This window comes from Puccinia triticina, chromosome 2A (genome assembly GCF_026914185.1).
Source record: "Puccinia triticina chromosome 2A, complete sequence".
NCBI lineage: Eukaryota > Fungi > Basidiomycota > Pucciniomycetes > Pucciniales > Pucciniaceae > Puccinia > Puccinia triticina.
In genome coordinates this window covers 6,994,694-7,015,639 of record NC_070559.1, presented here as the reverse complement: position 1 = coordinate 7,015,639, position 20,946 = coordinate 6,994,694, and the positions used below count along the sequence as shown (strand labels likewise).

Genomic DNA, 20,946 nt, shown 5'->3' with positions numbered 1-20,946 from the left:
CTGTATTTGACATTTCCCTGCTTTGTTTATGCACTCCTTGCATAGTATGACCTCATCTTTCATTTCTCACCCTACTTTCTGCCTGTATTTAGTATCTTCTGACACCACTTGTACGCAGCCCACCAGCTAAAATCCCTCATCCAGGGTCCCCCTTGTAGCTAAAATCCCTCATCCAGGGTCCCCCTTGTAGCTAAAATCCCTCACATTTGTCTATATAAGGAGCTCTCTCCCCCCCAGTTGTTTTTTCCTTAGTTCAGTACCCACCAGTTATACAGATATCACCCATTAGCCATTATCATCACCCTTACACTTTTATAGCATACCATATCATCCCTCTTATCTGCAATAACCACTGAGCTCACTCTCATATTCTCATACTCTCATATCACTGGTTGCATATCACGCACCTGTCACGAGTTACCCGGTTCCTGGTTCAACTCCCAACTAAGACATATACCCTTCTCAGTCCAGACACTCTTCTCAACTTCTTATATCACCCTCTCGAGGACCTGTGTTCAACCCCCACCGGAAACATCAAGTCAACTTTCACCCTTTCCGTCATCACAAACCCTCTCAACTCTCACATACCTGTCATCGAACAACTTCATCTGGAACTAGACCAGACCTATCACTTGATTAAAACTTGCCAAGCTTAGCTTGGTGGGTCTTGTTATCTGATAGTATAGAAGGGCAGAGTTTGCACCTCCATCATCCCCTTCTCCATTCAGCAAAAGGGTTTCACAACCACTTTGGAGTCTTACACTGTTTAAAGTGGGTTGATCGTCTCTTATACCTTGACGGAGTCGCTCTTTGGCACGCAACAATGCACTTCCCTGCTTTGCGCTCGTAATGGAATTTCTTGCAATTGGGACTGTATTGATACCGGCGAAAGCAGTGTTGATACAATCCTGGCACAATTGCCCCAAGATGGACGGGTTTTTACAACAACTAATGCACTGCATTCTGAAATCCAGTTCAAGTCAAAATTTATAATCAAACATATCTCAATTATTTGTGAGGAACGTACTTACTTATTCCTTTTTCTAAGCTCAATGTACGGAATTGGGGTGCAATTTGGAGTAGAAGTAAGTGGCTTACTATCAAGGGATAGTGCAACGTAAGTCTTTTGGTCAATCTGAAGGAAATCAAAGCGTAACAGCTTGTATGATCATATGATTCTCATACGCCCTTCTTTTTTATTGTCAACTAGAGACCAAAGCGGCTCCGCCGCTGCAAACCCAAAATGTATTATCCCCCATTTGCAGGCTAGCCAGACTTGTTTTCTTGTGCAAGCTGCCTAGATCATCAAATTTCAATTTCACTCTCTCAGTGAGATTGCTTTAACAGGGTTCAAAAAAAGATCAACCACTTGATGTTAACATGCTACACCTGTGTTAACAATTGTTTAATGGGCATATTGATGATATGTGACACCCAGGGATTCTAAAATTTGGTGGGATGGGGGTCAAAATTTGGGGCACATGTTATAAATTTGCCCCTTTATAGTGCACATGGGTTCATCCAAACAGGGCATCTCATATCAAAGCTTTTTATTGAAGATTGAGGGTTCTCTCTGCAGCCCTGAATTTGTAAATATCCAGCTCCAGTATTTTTAACATCAACTTTCATATTGTGATTAACTTATTGCAAAATATTACCTCCACTTAAGTCTCACTTGAAACCAGCCTACCCATTTATATCTTATCATTTGAGAGTGGTAACTCCAATATATGTGGAAAATGAGGTCACATGTAGCTGTTTTGTTTACCTGTAATATCCTAATATGATTATTTGATGTGCCTTGATGTGAATTCAGTTGTCTAAAAATAAGTTTGTGTAATGAGATGTGAGATGTGCTCCAAATCACAATGAGAATGGATGCACTTGATATGAATATGAATAACTATCATGTAATCTATCATCAACTCTGACTTTCTTCTACATACTGCTACTACCTTCCATTCCATTAATCAGCTTTGGGGGGAGGCACCAGGATTGAAACAATCAACAAGCTAACAAGAAGAAATTGGAAAGCATGTTTGGAATTAAGAAGGGAGTTGAGATGTATTAAGTTAAAATGACAGGTTGTTGATTAATATATATGTGTTTATTAGTGGATAGACAAAAACAGAGATAATCTTTCAGAGTTTTGAAATGAGGGCAAGTAGAGGAATCCATGGGGAGATGGTGGCTTTCCAAAAAAATATATACTCTTTGGAGGGAGACAGAGCTGAGAGATCGTCAACGCTCAACGGGCTGAGTTTAGTGGCCACGGCGCCGCAAAGACCGTGAGGAAGCGAGCAAAGCCTTGGGGGCAAAGAATTCAAAGAGGGTGGGCGCGAGCCTGAGGACGACGCCGGGAGGGTGGGCGCGAGCCTGAGGACGACGTGGGGAGGCTCGGCGTCCAGGACAATCGTCTCATGCGTGGAGGAGTGGTGGGCTAGGTCTGTTTCACTGCAACGATTAAAAGCTTGGACGGGCAGGTCCGACAACTCCACTGACCGGCTTCTCCGAGCAGTTTTTGGACATGTCGATCCGACATGAGGACTTGCTTGCCCAATCAAATAGACCCGCCTTCTGACTGCTCGGAAAAGCCTGTTTGACAACTTGTCGGACGGCCATGTGCGAGAGCTCCTTGGAAAGGCCAGTCCAAGGACTCGTTGGACCTGCTGATCAGTGATCCGACCAGATAATTCAGGTAGTATTGGGAGCTGAACGGAGCCATGGAAAGAGATTGTGGTCCGTTTGAAATATGTGCATCGGAGGCTGCTTGCTCACCCATTGCTTCTCTTGAGTCTCCAGTTTTTTTTGGAGGGGGCGAAGAGGGAGAAGGAGACGTATGTGTGGATGCTCAGGCCCATTTCTGTTTAAAGAAGCCAAGGATCTGTCTGTTGGAGCGGCCGACAAGGGAGTGGGGGATGGTATTGAGGTGGGCAACAACACCTTTCCTACTGCCCATCCTCAAACGCGCTTTGCAGAAAGTCGCGATGAAGTTGAAGGGCAAGCAGAGTGTGGACCAGGAAGCTAACGAGCTCGTCGATGGCAAAGCTGAGGTCATGGGCCACGAGCCCGTCCACCCGGCAATTGAACAGCCACTTTTTGTACATGGTGATCAGGACTGGTTGACTGACTTTCTCCAAGCTTCAACTCAGCCTCTCACATCATCGGCGTGCGGGGCAAGTTTGGGATCCTTTCATGGTCGCAATTGGTAAAGGGTGAGAAGGTCAAGTTCAAAATATGGTTGGGTGAGGGTTGCTGGTCAACGCTGGACATAGCAACTGGACCACGGCGTGGCTTTTGGTGCAAGGGTACACAACGGTCTCGCATCCAATTGTAGTGGCTGGCACGGTCGCCTTGGAATTGATTACGTTAATGAGGGCCGCGGTGTGGCGTCTGCGTAGACGTGAGCGAGTGTCCTGGCCTGCCGAGTTTAAGAGCTTATAAAGAGGGGGGCCTGTTGTTGCAATTAATCCCCAGGCAATTGGAGATGCTGCACTTCCAGCTTTCCATTGTCCTCAACCCCTCCGCTGTTGCACATGCACAGTCTGAGGGGCAAAGAGTGGGCCCCCCACGGGTCTGCAGCCTTTGCTGCGGGCCGGGGGCCTTCACGTCCATCACTTTTGACCTGTGCGCTTGATGCGGGCTGGGTGTTGAGCCTGGGGGCACGGCTTTGCCGCTGTTGGAAGGCTAGGTTGAGTGTGGTTAAATTTTTGTGCATTTTTTTGTATGTTTGTTGATAGGCTAAATTGCAGTATTTTTCTTTTTCATTTTTGTATCTTGGGGAAACCCATGATTTTTTTTTGTGATTTGATGTATTGATAGGGGGAACCCTTGATCTTTTTTTTTTCAATTGTAGAAAAACTGTGTCTTTAATAAACTTGGATAATTTTTTTCCATTGTGTTACACAATTTAAAAAAACAACATTGCGTGACACAATTTAAAAAAGAACTATACACAAGTTTCCTAGGTAATTGTCACTATAAATGACGCTTCTTCCATTCTATCATGTGTTTTCTATAGTGACGTGGTTTTCCTTTGCAGATTTCATCCTTCTATCGTGGCTGATACAGGCAATGTGTGATCAAACGCGGAACAAGGCAGAATTTGGCTATATTGGCATCTCCATGCCAGGTTTGTCGGTTTCAGTTGTTCTGTCTATTTTGGCAATGGGTTGCGCTAATCGTAAATGGCTGGATATGCCCAGCCAGCTGGCGCCACAATGGCTAGTTTGACAAGTGAGCTGTCCTATTTGGTGCAATTTCACCATAATTTTGGATATTCTGGCCAGTTTGTCGCTCCAGAGCCTCCACACATATGCCGCTATGTCGCAACTTTGAGAACCCCAATTCCCTGATTTTCATTTTATTTATTTTTAGCTACATAAGTTTGGATTGAGCATGTCCGTGTTTTCAGGTTGGAGTTCATGCGCAAGCAGATTTTCACCTCACTGTAAAGTTTTTCTATGATGTTGTGATGGGTGCTAGGACTGGAAGCTGGTCACAACTCGTAAGGTCATGAAGAATAAGTTTTCTTTGACTTTCTACTGTGGAGCAGCGCCAATCCTTACTTGGATACTTCCTTAAACAGAATGGAATTTATTCTTGAATTTCAAGATCAACTCATGAGTCTTGCGATTGGATTGCTTGGGACTTGAGGTACAAACTTGTTCAACATAATGCTCCTATTGGAAGTTCATGTTTGACTGCAATGAATAAATGCATAGGAAATTGATACAAAAACACTATGTCCTTTGATATAAAGATCTGATAGATAACATATAGAATCAAGTTGAAGAGGGCAAAGACAGTAGAATCTGCCCTTTTTCTTGTTGTTTTTATTGTCCAACTGATTTGATAGTTACTGATTTGAAAATTGGTGGGTTTCTGATATCTGAGAGAAGATTGCCCCTCACACCAGGAAAAAAAAAATAGTCACTTGATGACAAGTGACATCATGCCAGCTCCAGCAGGCTACCCACCATCTACCCACCATCTACCCACCATCTACCCACCATCTAACCAGTTTAAGAATTTCCACAGGAGATCCTCAGTTTTTGATGGGCACCACTGATCCCCATTTCTGGTCAGCTGATACTCAGCTTTAGCTCCCAGCTTATGCTCAGCTTTGGTGCCCAGCTCATGCTCAGCTTTGTTGCCCAGATCAGAACCAGTCCTGGCCCAGATTATTTTCAGCTTTATTCCAGTCATGGCTCAGCTTAGACTCAGATTAGGACTATCATTGGCCCAGCCAATGCTCAGCTTTGGACCAGTATTGGCTCAGCTGATTTTCAGCTTTGGCTAAATCTCGGCCCAGCCAATGCTCAGATTCTGAGTCTGACCACTCCTGTAACAGCTTATGCTCATCTGTGGACCAGCCTTGGCTCACCTTATGCTCAGCTGTGGACCAGCCTTGGCTCAGCTGATGCTCAGCTGATGCTCAGCTGTGGACCAGCCTTGGCTCAGCTGATGCTCAGCTGATGCTCAGCTGTGGACCAGCCTTGGCTCAGCTGATGCTCAGCTGTGGACCAGCCTTGGCTCAGCTGATGCTCAGCTGTGGAAAAGCCTTGGCTCAGGTGATATTAATCTTTTGAATAGTCTCAAAACATCTGATACTCAGCTTTAGAACAGCCTTGGCTCAGCCAATGCTCAGCTTTGTACCAGCATTGGCTCAGCTGATGCGCAGCTTTTGAAAAGTTTTGGCCCAGCTGGTGTTAATCTTTGGAACAGTATTGTCCCCGCTGATCCTAAGCTCTGCACAAGCCTTTTCCAAGATGATGCTCAGCTTTGGACCATTGTTGGCTAAGCTGATGCTCAGATTTGGAATATTCTTGGTCCAGCTGACACTTGGATTTGTTTCAGGCCTGGAATATCCAATGCTCATCTGTGGCCCAGGCTCAGCCAATGCTCAGCTTTGGTCCAGGCTCAGTCAATGCCTACTGCTCAGCTGTTCCTGGGAAAAAATTAGGATCAGCTGACTGTGCCACATTGAGTGCTCTGGTGCAGTCCTGCAAGCTCTACAAGTGCTGGTGGAGCAGACTTGGAGCAGCGCTGGAGTAGCTCTGGAGCAGAAACCAAAGCTGCATCATGTCACTTGCCATCAAGTGACTATTTTTTTTCCTGGTGTCAGTGAGGTTTGTTGACGCTACGTAACCCCGCTCAATCAGCACTTCTGTTCTGCAGAAACGCAATAAAAGGTGAAAAAGTCTCGCGGAAACAATCACTCACAAATCCCAGTTATCAATGGTGACGGTGGGTTGATTTAAATTACCGCCAAGCGCAAGAAACATCTATTTTAATGAGGTTAAGGTGGATGAAGATTGTCAGGATAAATCAGAATGAAGGGTAGAAAGGATGGAAATGGTGAGGAAATATCAAAATTCACTTACAGGTCGTGTGACATACATTGTGGAGCAACCTTCTTCGGTGCTGAGCTTGCGGCCACCTTTGGCAAAAGTACAAGCTTCTACAACTGTGCCTGTGACACGGACATTACCCTTGTTGGCAAAACTACGGATTTTGGGCGAGACCAGACTCTATATCAGCTGCGTGGATTGGGTTTACGTGCAAGAAAACCTATCAATAAAAGACCGACATGTCAGCTCCACAGTTTTTGGTGTAAGCTCTAAGGACAGAGAAAAAATGTTAGTTCCTCTGCAGATAAAGACTTAATCTACTCAACAGATTCTTATAAGTGACCCACCCGGTAACCCAACCAGTTGCATACCCTGCAGCCACTGACTCCTTTGAATTCTGTCCAGCCCACAAACATGCCCCCATTTTTGTTCTCGTTGTATGGTTTCCCGCAAGCCTATAACGAAGGGGCTGCTAGCTAAGCAATACTGATTTGGATCTCCTTGGAAATTCCGAGGTTATGAAACTAAATCAGAAGATGGAAAACTCACGCCGCCTGTCAAGGACGGACCTATGATCCTGGCCTACAAGTTGGAAATTGATCAAGGATTAGTAGCTTTTCCAAGGTTTGAAACGTTTGGTGATTTTTTATCTAGCCCGAAGGATGCTTACCCCCTGCTTCGTAAATTTGCGACTTTTAATTTTACCTGCGGGATTGTCACCCCGTTTCATCTGGCAAAGGCAGGGTGAAATCGTCAAGACCCCCTCCATTTTCGCATCAGATGAATAAATCTCCTGTTTGGGTACTTACCAACTTGACTGTCATTTGACGCGAACCAGCCGGTAATGATTTCCACCAATTGTGACAAACAGTCCCTTTTGAGCTCAAGCTGCCAGTTGCCGCCAAGCTCTCATAGATGCATAAAGCAACTCCTAACACCAGCAGGAGTCTTGAAGAGGTTTGAATGAACATGGTTCAATATAAAGATATTGAGGTTGAAATAGCTATGTGGTTTCAATAGCTTCCGCGGCTTGAATAGATAGGATTCTTTGGAAGCTTGGTACTGTGGGGGATGGAGACTCGTGGTGGCCGCCAGTTCTCTTCTATTTATGCCCAACAAACTCCCAGGCCAGGCGCGCTGAAGAGAAAGGGTGATTTCGTGCGCGTACCGTCCTAGACATATGTACATGCAACCTGATACCTCCATGAAGACATTTTCTGGCCGCAGTGCTGAACGCTCAAGACTCGCCACAAGTAGTATGTGCACATGTAGTCCATTGGAGTGCACCCGGAGGCGGTACCCAGGACGCAACTCTCAATGCCAACCAATAGTCGACACATCCGGAAATAAGGGTGTTGACTTGAATTTGTTAACTTGTTGCCCCGGGTGACGGTGGAGGTGTACAAAATGTCTTTTCAAACTCATGCTTTGTGAGTACAATGACTGTATCATGCTTTGTGAGTACAATGACTGTACAACTGGATGGTGTCCAACTGAACCGGAGATGAATGTCCATGCGCCAAACACAAGCTGATCAGTCCAAATTATCCCGGAATCACACATCCACCCGGGCAACTCGGGCAATACCGAAGCTGTAATATGGTGTCGCAAGCCCGGCTGGGCACTGTGCGTTGGGCCGACCATGAAGCCCGCAAAGCCAGAATCAATCTGTCTGATTCTGGCTTGGCCCGGCGTCCATGTCATGTGTAATCTGTGTCGGCAGCCCAGTGAGCCACAACGGGCCCACTTCTGGGGTGCGACCCGGCAACGCTTTCAAGCAAGTTGTCCCGTTTCTCGCGGCCTTGCCCCCGCAACGTACCATAGCGCATAGATGGGGGCGCGTTGCCTCGGCCGGGCCCCGGATACGCCTCAGAATCAGATAGGAATGTCCAGCTCTTCCCGCTGTGACAGTGTACTTGTGTCTTGGAAGCTTCAGCCCTTCATGGCATCTTGAAATCCGAAAACAATCCTTTCTTCCTACTGGGTTAATTCCGCATGTTGTGGTGCAGTGCTGACGGCGGCGCTTCTTAGCTCTCAATTGGGATGCTTCATCGAGGCATTCCTCCAATAGTGGTCACGCCACGTCAATTGTTGTTGTTCACTGCCTCCTTGAGGGTATTATTCACCCAAAGATTGATCTCTGGGTTTGGAATTCTCCACCTCGGATTGGAGTCACAATATATTTTCAAGTTCAACAGACTTGGCACTCTTCAAGATCATGGAATGGTTCAGCCGCTGGGTCTGCATTAATGGTGCGGTTGAATGCGCATCCAGTGTGCTGCGTGATAGAAGAAAGCAGTCAAACATCCAGTGTGCTGCGTGATAGAAGAAAGCAGTCAAACATCCAGTGTGCTGTGTGATAGAAGAAAGCAGTCAAACAAAACAATGGCCGGTTGCCGCCTGTTGTCATTAATCTTACCCAGACAGTCATGAGTTCAAGGCAGGTGTTTTTGCAGTGCATAGAATCTTTGGATCTTTGTGTGGGCATGGTGGCTCCACATGACCGCAATGGAGCCAGTGCAATGTTGGCAGCTATCTTTCGGAGAGATGTCTCCCAGCGTTTGTTGGCTCTCAATCATGCTGTTGGTCAAGTTTTTTCCATTTGTGGTGCTACCAATTAAGGTGTTCAAAGTTGAAATCATAAAATTTTCAAATGATGATTTTATATGTACCATTTAGAAATGGTGCTCTAATTTGAGTGTTTGGGTGGTACATATTTTTTTCAGCTTAGATTTTATGATTTTATGGTGTTATGATTTTATGCAAGTCAACTTTGAACACTATAACAAGTGGTGCGGGATGACTCCGCGCTCGCCGTAATTTAGGAATATTAAAATGGAGGACTTCCCGTCAATCTGGGAACCCCTTCCAGACCCAGATCGGAGCCAAATTTCGCAGGGAAATTTAGGCTTTGAGACTCTGGGAGGCTCTCAGATTGCTCCCAGATTGCGATGGGAAGTCCTCCAATGACAGAAACAACCCTTGAAGCTTTGTTCAGACTGCTAATTAGGAAAGATGGATAGACTGTTTGCACTTCTTGGTGCGGGCTGGAAGATAAACATTCATACTTGAACTGCCCTGCCGATCGTAGCTTCCAATTCTTGGCCCAACTTCCAAGAGTGAGAGCCATGCCCGATCAAGCATACTGCCCCCCGCCCACAATTGTTCAATACTTTCGTTGGACAAACGAAATAACCAAATTCGGTCTTTGGAGGAGACCACGGCGGATGTACTCAGAATGTGAATTGCCCGCTCAAGTCCTCCACCCAGGTGAGGCAGGGGGGTTGAGTGTGTTGCACTGTGCCAAGCGAGGAATGGTCGAAAAAGAAAGGCTTCGCAAGAGGAGGTGAAGGTTGTTTGAAGCAGTTACAGTTTCAATCGAGGCAGACCAGGTGTCTGACATGAGCCCTGCTGGCCTTTGAAGGCAATCCATCCAAGGCAGGCGATCAAGCGATGACGTCAGCGGACTCCGACTGATTGTTCCCAGCAACAACGAACGCTTGCCAACGATGCCCCCTCCCTCCAACAAAGAACTCGAACCAGGCTGAGATAAACTATAAGTATCACCCCGTCAGGAGGAGCAGGTACGTGGTTCCTACATCACTACATTCACTCTTCGGATCTTGCTGAGTTTCTATTAACTCGAGTTGCATCCGCAGAACCGAAAAATTTAAATACAGGATTCCTCGTTTGCTTCTTCTATTACATATCGTATCTTCCAACCAATCGGCGTAATCGAATCCATGATATCCAAGCCCGATTTCGAAGCTCTGTTATCCGGGTTCGATGCCATTGATGATCGACTCAGACCTGCTTACAATTCAATCAGAGCACTACTCAAGACCCCAGATGAGTGTCCAAAGGTCGGAATTGTATGTGGCTCGGGTCTGGGTGAACTTGCCACGAAGCTTCAAGAAGCGGAATTGATCAGCTATGATCAGATCGATCAATGGCCCCGACTTCGGACGATCTCTGTCGTACAAGGACACGAAGCTAAAGGCTTGGTGTTCGGTAAACTGGGTCAGACTCGTGTTGTTTGTCAATCTGGAAGGTGATCAATTCATCTTTTTTATCTTTTTCGAACACGTCCAGCTCACCCAAAATATGACATCCTGCTAACTAGTCCGCTTTCCTTTTCAACACAAGGCTCCACTTTTACGAGTAAGCGATGGTTCCATATCTCAGGAAACCAATTATCAGGATGTTAATAGGTCGAGAATATTCATCCAGAGGTTACCAGATAAAAGACGTGGTTTTTGCGGTCCGGCTGTTTAAACTGTTAGGCTGCCAAGCAGTTATAAGTTCGTAGGCTAAAATCTTCATGGTGAAGTATATTTAGCAACATGATTCAGAGAAATTAATCCATATATTTTCTATCGCACCTCGGCATCTTTTCTTTTCACTCGTGACACAGTAACCAATGCCGCAGGAGCTGTTAACCCGAGCATTCCAGTGGGAACTGTAATCGCACTTAACGACCATGTCTCGCTGCCTTCTCTGGTACGGTTCCAATTTGCCAGGTGGAGTTGAATGTATCAGGAGAGACCAGGCCAACGAACAGCTTCGGGTTATTTTTTTAGGCATGTTTTAATCCCTTGATTGGTCCAAATTCCGACATCGTCGGTCCTCGCTTCACACCATTGTCTAATGGTACGCTGCTTATTTCGTGAACTCACTCTTTCACTTCGGACTTGATTTCCTTGTCTCCACAAGGATATATACACTGATGACTGTGATTGATTGCAATTCATCTCACACTCTACATAAGCCTATGATTTTGAAATGAGAAAATCAGTCTTTCGATCAATTCCTCACATTGGCCTGAAAGCACAAGACGTTCAAGAAGGGGTATATGCTTGGGTAAAGACGACGGGTTAAAATTGAGAAATAAATACTTGGACTGAACATACGTCTTTTTGTTTTTCTTGGATAGGTGACAGGACCAACATATGAAACCAAGGCAGAGGGTTTATTTATACGCAGTATGGGCGCAGACGTGGTCGGAATGTCGTCAGTCATTTCATCCCTTAATTTCCGAGATAAAGACCATTACCTAACGGGAAACCCACCCGCTTGAGTACATGAACATGATATAGCACGGTACCGGAAGTGATTGCAGCTCGACATGCGGGATTGCGAGTTCTTACTTTGTCCCTAGTTACCAATTCCGTCGTTCTGACCGCACAACGCAGTGCTTCAGAAGCAGTTTCGCAAGATCTGACTTCGAAAGATGTAGCTCCTTCTGTGGGGCTTCAATGGAAAGAAGAGACGGCCAATCATGCGGAGGTAAGATTTAAGACGTTTCGCCCTTCAATGTAATCCAGTAAATCATGAACAAACAAAATCTGATCTGCCTGTCATTTTTTCGTGGATCTTTCATTGTCCGGGCTCAACCTCGGCCACGCTTGAATCGCATAAACTCAGGTTTTAGAGGTTGGTAGAAAGAAAGCTGAAAGCGTGTTGAAAATCGTCAATTACGTGGCCAATGATCCGGACTGGTGATCACACAACTTCCATGTTAACACGGCTCTGAGACGTTGATCAAATGCGACAATCTCAAGAGAAGGCTGGCGGCTAATAATGGACATTCTACGTGAACACTTGGATAACTAGACTCAGCACTCTCCTTTACATAGATAAATACACACGCCTTGCAAAATCAGTTTTCTCTTTTCTTTCTTCCTATCTCATTTGTACAATTGTCCACATCAACAAGCGGGATTGATATAGAACTCGTTTTTTTTTTTTTGAATCCCAACCTTCCTACTCTCTTTTGATAACATCCCAAGAGGTCATGTGGTTGATTTGTATGTTGATACCTAATAAGAAACTCATGTGAAAACGCTTTTTGCGAATTTTATAGCCTATGATAGATGTGGTACTGTGAACTATGAATTTGTGCCTGTACCGAGTGAAAACAAAAGAGGGACTTGGGACTAATGTCCCCAAACTGAACTGAGAGATTCTGATCTTCCAAAAGTTTTTGCTGGAGATTTTGGGCCTTTCTAATTTTGACCCTGTTCCGGAAGGGCCCTGCCCATGCCCTTTGGACCGTGAGATTTGTCTCACTCTTCCTTATCTTTTGCAGCTACACATGTTCCTCAAAGTCCAATCATCCTTGTCCCCTGACCCTTCAAAGTTATGGATTTTCAGGGTTCCTTGAACTGTGTGACCTGTGTGTATTGAACTGACCGCGGAAAACAGCATGGTTGTTTGATTCAATGACACAAGAACCAGGCTCTCCAAGCTCTGGTTCAGATGCCTTGGCCACTCCAGCTCCTGCATCCAATCCTCATTATGAGGACAGGGACATGAAGCCAAGATGTTCCACTATCTTGACCCTTCAGGGATTCAGCGCAGGTTGGCTAGTTTTTGTTGTACGTCCTGTGAGTGGTGGAAGGAACAAAGGGCATGAAAAGCCACAAAATCCCCAATCTATCAGGAAAGAAGGTGTTATGGTCTAGTCAGAGGAGAGAAATAGACTAGCTTAACTAAGCCTCTCGAACGGAGGGTCCTGAAGGGACCCCACATCCCTGCGGGACACTCTCCGTAGGAGAGGCTTATGAGTTATATCCGAAATCTTTGCGGTAGCAGTTTGAGTTCTCAAATGCCATTTAATTCTAAAAAAAATATTAAAAATTAGCTGTTGACGTTGTGAGAAATTAGCTTCCTACAGATTGCAGGGCAGATGATGGTGCACATTGTACATGTATCATGACCCCACTAACATGTTGAACTGATTTTATCAAACTTTTTGAACAATAATGGAATAATGAAAATGAACTTTTTTTATGATGGCACAGAAAATCCATCTGCAAGATTTTCTGTGAGTGACAGGATATTCCCTAACTTAACACAAGTCCCCCACTTCGGAGGGCCCTGGTACAGCCTGGGCTGGCGCGAAGCGCCCTCGCGCGAAGCGCGACCTCCAAAGGAGGGACGTGGGACTAATGTCCACTTTTTGGCCTGAGGGTTTGAGGCCTTTTGGTGGGTGTTTTGTGCCATCCGAATTTTGACTGTCTTCCCAAACAGCCCTACACATGCCTTTTGGACCAAAAGATTTGTCTGGATCCTCCCCATCTTTTGCTGCTACCCCCATCCCTGAAGGCCCAACCCTTCTCTTTCCATGTTCCGTCAAACTTTTGGTTTTTGGGGTATTCTGGGCTGTATGACATGTGTGGATTGAACTGGCATTGGAAAACAGTATGCTCATTCAATTCAATTCCACAGGATCCAAGCTCTCCGAGCTCTGGTCAATATGCCTTGGCCAATCCAGCTCATGCATCCAATCCTCATTATGAGGACATGGATATGAAGCCAAGATGGTCAGCTATATTGACCCTTCAGGGCTTCAGCAGAGGCTTGTCAGTTTTTGCTGTGTGGAGGTCGAAAGGAAAAAAGGGCATAAAAAGCCACAAAAGCCCCAAACTCTCAGGCAAAAAGTATGACATAAGTCATAAGCCTCTCCTACAGAGAGTCCCTTCAGGACGTGGGGGTCCCCCCTCCTCCGTTCGAGAGGCTTAGTTAGGCTAGGGATATTCCAATCTTGCCCATCAGCTGCAAATCAGAGGGTGGTGGGAAATGCATGCTTGAAGCAGCAAATTCCTGTAAATATATTCAGATGTTTTTCTTGAAGATTCAGCTGTCATTGTGAATATAATGGATCTACAAGCATGTTTATCCCCTCAGGTTTCTTCTTCAAAAAATTCATATTTTAAAAATTTATGGCCAGTTGGTTATTGACATTGAATCCATGAAACCAGCACCATTTTAAAGAGAATATTCAGTTCTATCATGGTCCCGATCTACGCGTAAGCTATGTACATATGAGAGCCCATGCTGCGGAGTCTGTGCTACAGCTCATAGCAGAAGTATGACAAAGTCATAAGTCCCTCCTTGAGAGGTTGCTTTGCTCCCCAGGGGAGGGACTTAGCCAAGTTAGTGTTTACTACTGGAGTGGCATTTGCAACATTTTCTAGACAGGAGACCAGACTTGAGCCCTCTCACACTTGAGGCATCCAAAGTTGAAATCATAAGATTTTTAATACATGAAATCATAAATCATAAAACTTTCAAGTGATGATTTAATGTTTATGTAAATACCATTTTAGAAATTTTGTTTTACTTTTGAAGTTTTTGATTTTATGGTGTTATGATTTGATGCAAGTCAACTATGAACACCCTAACTGCAGAGAAGGAAAGTAATCAAGAACAAGACCATCTTCATTACCATCAATTGAATTGGTCATAATTCAAGATGGTGGGGTATTCACATCAAAGCACCACGTTTCTCAGCAGTTTGACAAGCTATCCCCGCAACCAATGGTACACACATGTGTCATACACCAACATGATCTTCTGCTCTGTTTCTTTTCATCTTGTTGTTCTCATTAGAAAAAAATCACCACACAAAAGAAGCCAGGGGAAAAGAAAAAGGAAAGTAAATTGAGTTTGGAGTAAATATGAAAGGAAGAAGAATATGTAGAGAATGTTCGCGATGAACAAGAAAGAAGTATTGCCCAAGAATACTTTTGGCTTAATATGTACAATATACAAGAGAAAGAGAGAGAGAGAGAGACTAAGACCAAAGGAAGAAAGCAAAGACAAGTCCACACGGATCCGCATAAATAAATATATATATATATATATTTATATCTGGGAGGCTTTGCATGTTCGTGTATAGCGTGTATATAGTCAAGGGAAACCATGGGGCAAAACAAGGTGAAGCAATTCAAAGTCATTCAAACACTTTTTTTTTGGGTTGGGTGGGTGTAAAGTAATGTGGAGCCGAGTGGCTCGCAAAGCAAGAGACATCGGCATAAATAGTAGTAAATATGAGTGTATATATATATATATATGGGGTAAGAGAGAAGTTGAATGAACGTGTAATATGTATATCTGTGTTTGTGGGGGTGTGGGGGTGTTCTGAAAGCGAGGCAGACGATTTGAGAGAAATTGATGGAGATATATATATGAGAGGAAGAAGGTGTAAGCCAAGCAAATAGGGGGTTGTACCAGGGAAAGAGAGAGAGAGAAAGGTGGGGAGGGCTCATCCGATCTAGGAGAGATCCGCACAGAACAGAACGAACAAAAAGAGTTCAATCTTCAAGGGTTGATGACTTTGAGAGGCGAATGAGAGGCCTGGCGGTCGGCGTCGATGTCCGCAGGCTGGTGGAGCTGAGCAGGAAGCTGGTGGAGGTCGACGGGGGCGGGGGCGAGGTAGGGGTCGTGATGGGCGAAGATCTCGCCCAAGGGGCTGGCGGGGTTAGGGCAGGCCAGTTTCCAGTCGTCGGCGAGCGAGATGGGCGCGGGATGAGCGAAGCCGGGGGCGTCGGCTGGCGCGGGGGCCGGGTGAGGGGGATGGTCGTCGTTGGGCGACGAACGCTCGGAGACCCGGCTGTCGCAGTCCAGATAGCTCTGTTGGAGGTTCGGGATCATCGGCGTGCCCGAACGCTCCGAGTCCATCGCCACCTCCGCCGCCCCACCAGCCGCGTCCGTCTTCTTCTCCCCCGCCTCGCCGCCCTGGCCCCAGTCCGTCGTCAGCGGCCCCACCATCGTCAGGGCCGGCGACGGCTGCCCCAGGAAATCGAGCTGGTCTACCTGCTGTTGGTAGTTCGGCGTCGGGCTCACCGGCCCCCCCGTGCCTGCGTACCCTGACCCCGCGCCGCTCCCATACCCTAGCATGTTTTGCATCGGGATGTGTTGGCCCGTTCCGTGGTACTCGTATCGGTTGGGTTGGGATGGATCCTGGTGAGACATCTCAATGCTGCTTTGGTGGTGATCGATCAAATGAGGAAGAATCAGGATTGACTGTTATATGCGGGTGTATATGTGTGCAATGGGACATACGTGACATTGTTCTGATCGTGAGGGATCGTTCGCGGGCTGAGAGAGCGTTCGATGGGCGGGTTATTAGCATAAGCGAGCCCAGACTTTTCGGGGAAGCCGCAATGGTAGGTGGGCGGCTTAGGGCGATGGAGATTGAAAGACTGTTGCTGCTGTTGCTGGGGGGGATAGGCGGAATAGTTGAGCATCTGGCCGGGCTGGTAGCTCGGCATGGGCCCGGGGATGGCCGGCGAGGCCTGGTGGCGCTCGATTATCGAGGGCGGACGGGGGGCAAAGATGCCGTCGGAGCGCGGGTTGAAGCTCCGGTTCCCGTCCGGACTCATCGGGATCCCCAGCGAAGCCGAGCCTAGACTCTTCCGGTCCATGTCAGGCTCGAAGGAATTCTTCTCCTGAAACTGGACCGTCCCATCATGGCAGTACAAGCAGCGTCAGTACAGGAAAAGGGGAGCCAGCGTGGTGGGAAGCAGGGACGACTGACGATGTCTTGGTGGAAGTCGGCTTGGTTCTGTCGTGCTCTCCTCTTGCGTTTGATCATCCCGAGGACGCCGACGAGGATGAGTGCGCCGACGACGGCTGCGAGAAGGATGCCCATGATGGTGCCGACGTGTGTGCCGGTGCTGTCATCGGAGCGGGAGTTTTGCTGGGGATGGGCGGCGCGGGAGGCGGCGGAGTCTGGCGATTTGGCGGCGACGCTCTGGTCGATCGCGGTAGCGTTGACGGCACCGGCGACGGGCTGGCTCACGGGCAGGTCGCTCTGGGCCGGGCTGGCTTGGCTTGGATGTTTGTTGGTGGTGGTGGTGGTAGTGGTGGTGGTGGGGGTGGATGGGGGCGGAGCGGAGGGGCTGCTCGAGCTGGGCTGGCCCGGGGTGGCGGGTGGCGGGGACGGGCTCTCAGGGGCTGGGGATCCGGCCGAGGACGGGCTGGAGCTGGGCGGCGAGCCTGGCAGCGGGGCGTCGGCTGGGAGCGCTCCGTCGTGCGGGTTGGTCGGCGGATCGCTGGGATGCTTGCTGTGCTCGGGCGAGGGCAGCGCTGTGGAGGCGGGCGGGGGGCTTGGCGGGGGGTCGGCCGCAGGCGGCTTGGGGGTGTTGTTCGGGTCGGTGGGCGTGGGCGGCGGCGGACTCAAGGGGTCGACGGGCGGGCTGGAGGGGTCCGGGGCGGGAGCGTTCTTGGCGGCCTTGGCACTGTCCGGATCGCCGGCGGATGCTGGGGGCGGGGGCGGGCTGGCGAGGGCGGGGTCGAAGGAGGGTGGGACGGGGGCGTTTGCTGTGCTGGGGTCGGTGCTTGGGAGTGCCAGGGCAGGCTCGGCGGGAGGCTGCTGGCGTTCGGAGTGATGGCGGCTCATCGTTGCGGAGGGATGCTGCTGGGGTTTGCTTCTATTTTTTTTTTTGCTTATTGACAAGGGGAGCGTACTCTGCGGCAGCCTCAGGCTTGGAGGGGTAGTTGTACTGTGTGTGTATGTATGTTTGCTGGGCTGCTGGTCGAGCCGGGTGGGGGTGGACTGGTCAAGGGAGGGCTGTTCGTCAAGCGAGAGTATGTATCAGGCGAGGGTGCAGTCAGCGCAAGTCTGATGGGCCTTGGTTGTATAGTCAGAAAGAGTCCAGCCCAGACAGAAAACACTAAAAAATCAGCGTCACTGTCAGGACTCAGCGCCCGCCAGTTCATTCGCAGTTCGAGTGCTGTCAGCCAGGCTGTACAACTGCAGCCGCCTTCTGTGAAACTGCCCACCATCCACCCACGCCCAGTCACAAACCCAGTCCCACCCACCCCACCCATCTCAGATTTCAACTACATACATAACCATCTGCCGATGATGCAAGTCCTAAGCAGACTTGGGCTCGCCAAACTCCACTGCCAGCCAAGAACCAGGCTCGGATCTCCACTCGGATCTTGTATCATTTTCAACGCTCGTCCGCAGTACCCCTGACGCTCATCCACCGGAAAATATGTACACTGGGTCGAACTGGAAACTCCCCAGCTTCCGAAGGTGGAAGGCACTCCCATCAAACAGGGAACTTTTCTGGCCCGAGAGCTTTTTCAGGCTGCAACACATTTAGTCCGGGAAAAACTGTTTTTACAACGTATCTGTTGTGTGTATTTACATAAATATTCCGGAGGGGGGCTCTTTGCACCAGGCGGCTTTAGAGCATCTCCAGCAGAGCTTGGACCGCGCGAGTTTTGGACTCGTTTGGCAGGTCGCTCAACATTTCCGGGGTCCAGCAGACCCCCTAAACGACCTTTGATTGATCCAAGTCCATCCCATCCCAGACCGCGGCCGGCTACTTTCCCCATCCCATCGCCACCCGCGACAGAGGCTGCTACACACCACACATCACCTACTCGCCACTCCGCCATCACCTACTCGCCACTCATCACCACCGCGCCAAAAACATGATCGACCCAATGCTGGAAGATCTTGCTCGTAGTCCGCCACCGAGAACACCCTCTCCAGAAATTCAACCGCTTCAACCCACCAAAGGAAGGAACGGACCTGCAAAAAAGAGAACATCAAGGCCGAAAAAATCCGCTGCTGGGACTGCTACCGCTACCGCTACGACTGCTACCGCTACCGCTACGACTGCTACCTCTACTGCTGCTACAACTGCTACCGCTACGACTGCTACCACTACTGGCGAATCTGAAAAAAACAAAAACAACAACACAAACAAAGAGAAAGAAAAACAAACAAAGAATCCAAATTGGAGAGTTGAAGAAGATAAACATTTATGCATCTCTTGGCTCAACACAAGCAAGGATGCCGATATTGGAACGGGTCAGAAACTCTCGGCTTTTTGGGAACGGATCCATCAATGCTTCCTCGACATGATGAAAGAATATGTTGAGGAACATGAGAACGACAAGAACTTCAAACCTTTTCCAACCCGACTCCAAGGGGCCCTTGAAAGTAGATGGGGTATCATCCTCCATCAAGTTAACAAGTATTGCGGATGCTTTTTACAAGCCGAACACCGACTCGGAAGTGGCAAGACCCGCGATGAAATTGTGTGTTTTTTTGGTTGCCTCACTGATTTGATTGTTTCTAACATTTTTTTATGATTGATTATTAGGCCGTCGACGCGAAAGAGATGTTCAAAGCCGAGATGGGCTTTGCGTTCACCCTCGATCACTGCTGGCTCATTCTTCATCATTCACCAAAGTGGCAAGACACCATGGACGAAATCACGGTGCGATTGAAGAAAGAAAAACGACCTCCCAGTTCAATTGCAGCCTCTGAGCCCACAAGTGTCAAAGGAGGCGAGGGAGATGACAAAGGAAATGAACACGAATTTGAGTCAATTGGATCTTTGCGACCTGAAGGACGAAAGGCGGCCAAAAAAAGAAAATATGAAGAAAGCGAGGCCCTCAAAGCACAAAAAGAGCTCATCAAGATTTCTCGTGAAAAGATGGCCGCCATGCAAACTGTTGCTGATCATGTAGTTATGTCAAAAGATCTCTCGAACTTGGATCCTATTTCTCGTTCTTTCTACACCGCTAAAAAAGAAGAGGTTGCCAAACGTCTTGGCTTGATTCCCTCCGACTCTTAAGCTCATCAAAATCTCGCGTGATCTTTTGTCTATTGTGAAGCTTATTTATCTCATATTTCACTCGCTTTTGCTTATTCATCTCACTTTTCACTCACTTTTTTGTGCTCTGAAAATTTAACTGTGAAATCTGAAAATTGAGATTGTGAGTGAGTGAGGGAATAAATGAAAATATAACAAAGATAACAAAAAACAAAACAAAGAGATTCATTGCCACTCGGAGATTGATTGAGCCACATGTGAGAGATATTGGAAACAGAAGTAAGTAAATAAGTAAATATCAATGAAAAATTTTCAAAGAGGCCGAGTTCAATCTTCATTGTTGTCATCAGAACTGTCGGAGCTTAAATCAACCGGAAGATCTCCAAGCGCCCTTCTTAATCTGACTCGCTTCTCATGTAAAGTCCATTGAAGCTCAATGAGGTCGTCCTTCAGCTGATTGTGTCTTGATTGGTTTCGTATCGCTTGATATCGCTCGAGGAAGCAACAAAAGTCTGATTCGCTGGTTTCGGTCAAAGTCACCTCGGTGGCATTTTCTGGCTGTTCATACTCCTGATCATCTTCATCCGGAGTATCTCGTTCGTCTTCGACAATCATATTGTGAAGAATTATGCATGTCTTCATGATATAGGCGAGATCCTCGTGCTTCCAAAGTCGGCCAGGTTGCTTGACAATCCCCCAGCAAGCCTGCAAAATCCCAAACGCCCGTTCCACATCTTTTCGATAAGCTTCTTGATGTTTAGCAAAAAAAATTTCCTTCTTCCCCCTTGGGAAGCTAATCGTTTGCATCAAAGTCGCCCATTTGGGGTATATTCCGTCCGATAAATAGTATCCCATCAAGTAGTTGTTTGATCCAATTTTAAAATTGACCTCCGGTGCCACTCCGTCTTCAAGATTTTGGAATAGAGGCAATCGATCGAGAACATTCACATCGTTTAAGGTTCCAGGCAAGCCAAAAAAAGCATGCCAGATCCACGTATCGTAGGAGGCGACAGCTTCAAGTATGATCGTAGGTTCTTTTTCTTTTCCGCTATATTGACCCGCATGCGCTGTTGGACAGTTTTTCCACGTCCAATGCATACAGTCTAGAAAGCCTAACATTCCCGGAAACCCTTGCTTCTTTGCAACATGGAGTAGGCGCAAAAGGTCCTCGTGGTTTGGACTCCGTAGATATTCTTCCGAAAAGACATTCACCACTGCTCGACAGA

General features: G+C 47.4%; 3 protein-coding genes across 3 annotated transcripts; 1 reads left to right on the top strand and 2 right to left on the bottom strand.

The window, feature by feature from the left end:
• Positions 1 to 6,507: 6,507 nt before the first annotated feature.
• On the bottom strand, positions 6,508 to 7,177 carry PtA15_2A744 (uncharacterized protein; the record flags this gene model as incomplete). The annotated part of the gene is made up of 4 exons (XM_053166796.1): positions 6,508 to 6,573; positions 6,903 to 6,935; positions 7,024 to 7,083; positions 7,163 to 7,177. 4 exons carry the CDS (start codon positions 7,175 to 7,177, stop codon positions 6,508 to 6,510), a joined length of 174 nt encoding a protein of 57 aa, XP_053017982.1.
• A 2,919-nt stretch (positions 7,178 to 10,096) lies between these two features.
• On the top strand, positions 10,097 to 11,855 carry PtA15_2A743 (uncharacterized protein; the record flags this gene model as incomplete). Its single annotated transcript, XM_053166795.1, has 9 exons — positions 10,097 to 10,404; positions 10,500 to 10,514; positions 10,584 to 10,654; positions 10,768 to 10,853; positions 10,934 to 11,003; positions 11,122 to 11,213; positions 11,287 to 11,363; positions 11,450 to 11,639; positions 11,778 to 11,855. The coding sequence occupies 9 exons, from the start codon at positions 10,097 to 10,099 to the stop codon at positions 11,853 to 11,855; spliced, it is 987 nt and encodes a 328-aa protein (XP_053017981.1).
• A 3,603-nt stretch (positions 11,856 to 15,458) lies between these two features.
• On the bottom strand, positions 15,459 to 17,541 carry PtA15_2A742 (uncharacterized protein; the record flags this gene model as incomplete). Its single annotated transcript, XM_053166794.1, has 3 exons — positions 15,459 to 16,119; positions 16,203 to 16,594; positions 16,678 to 17,541. 3 exons carry the CDS (start codon positions 17,539 to 17,541, stop codon positions 15,459 to 15,461), a joined length of 1,917 nt encoding a protein of 638 aa, XP_053017980.1.
• Positions 17,542 to 20,946: the final 3,405 nt, after the last annotated feature.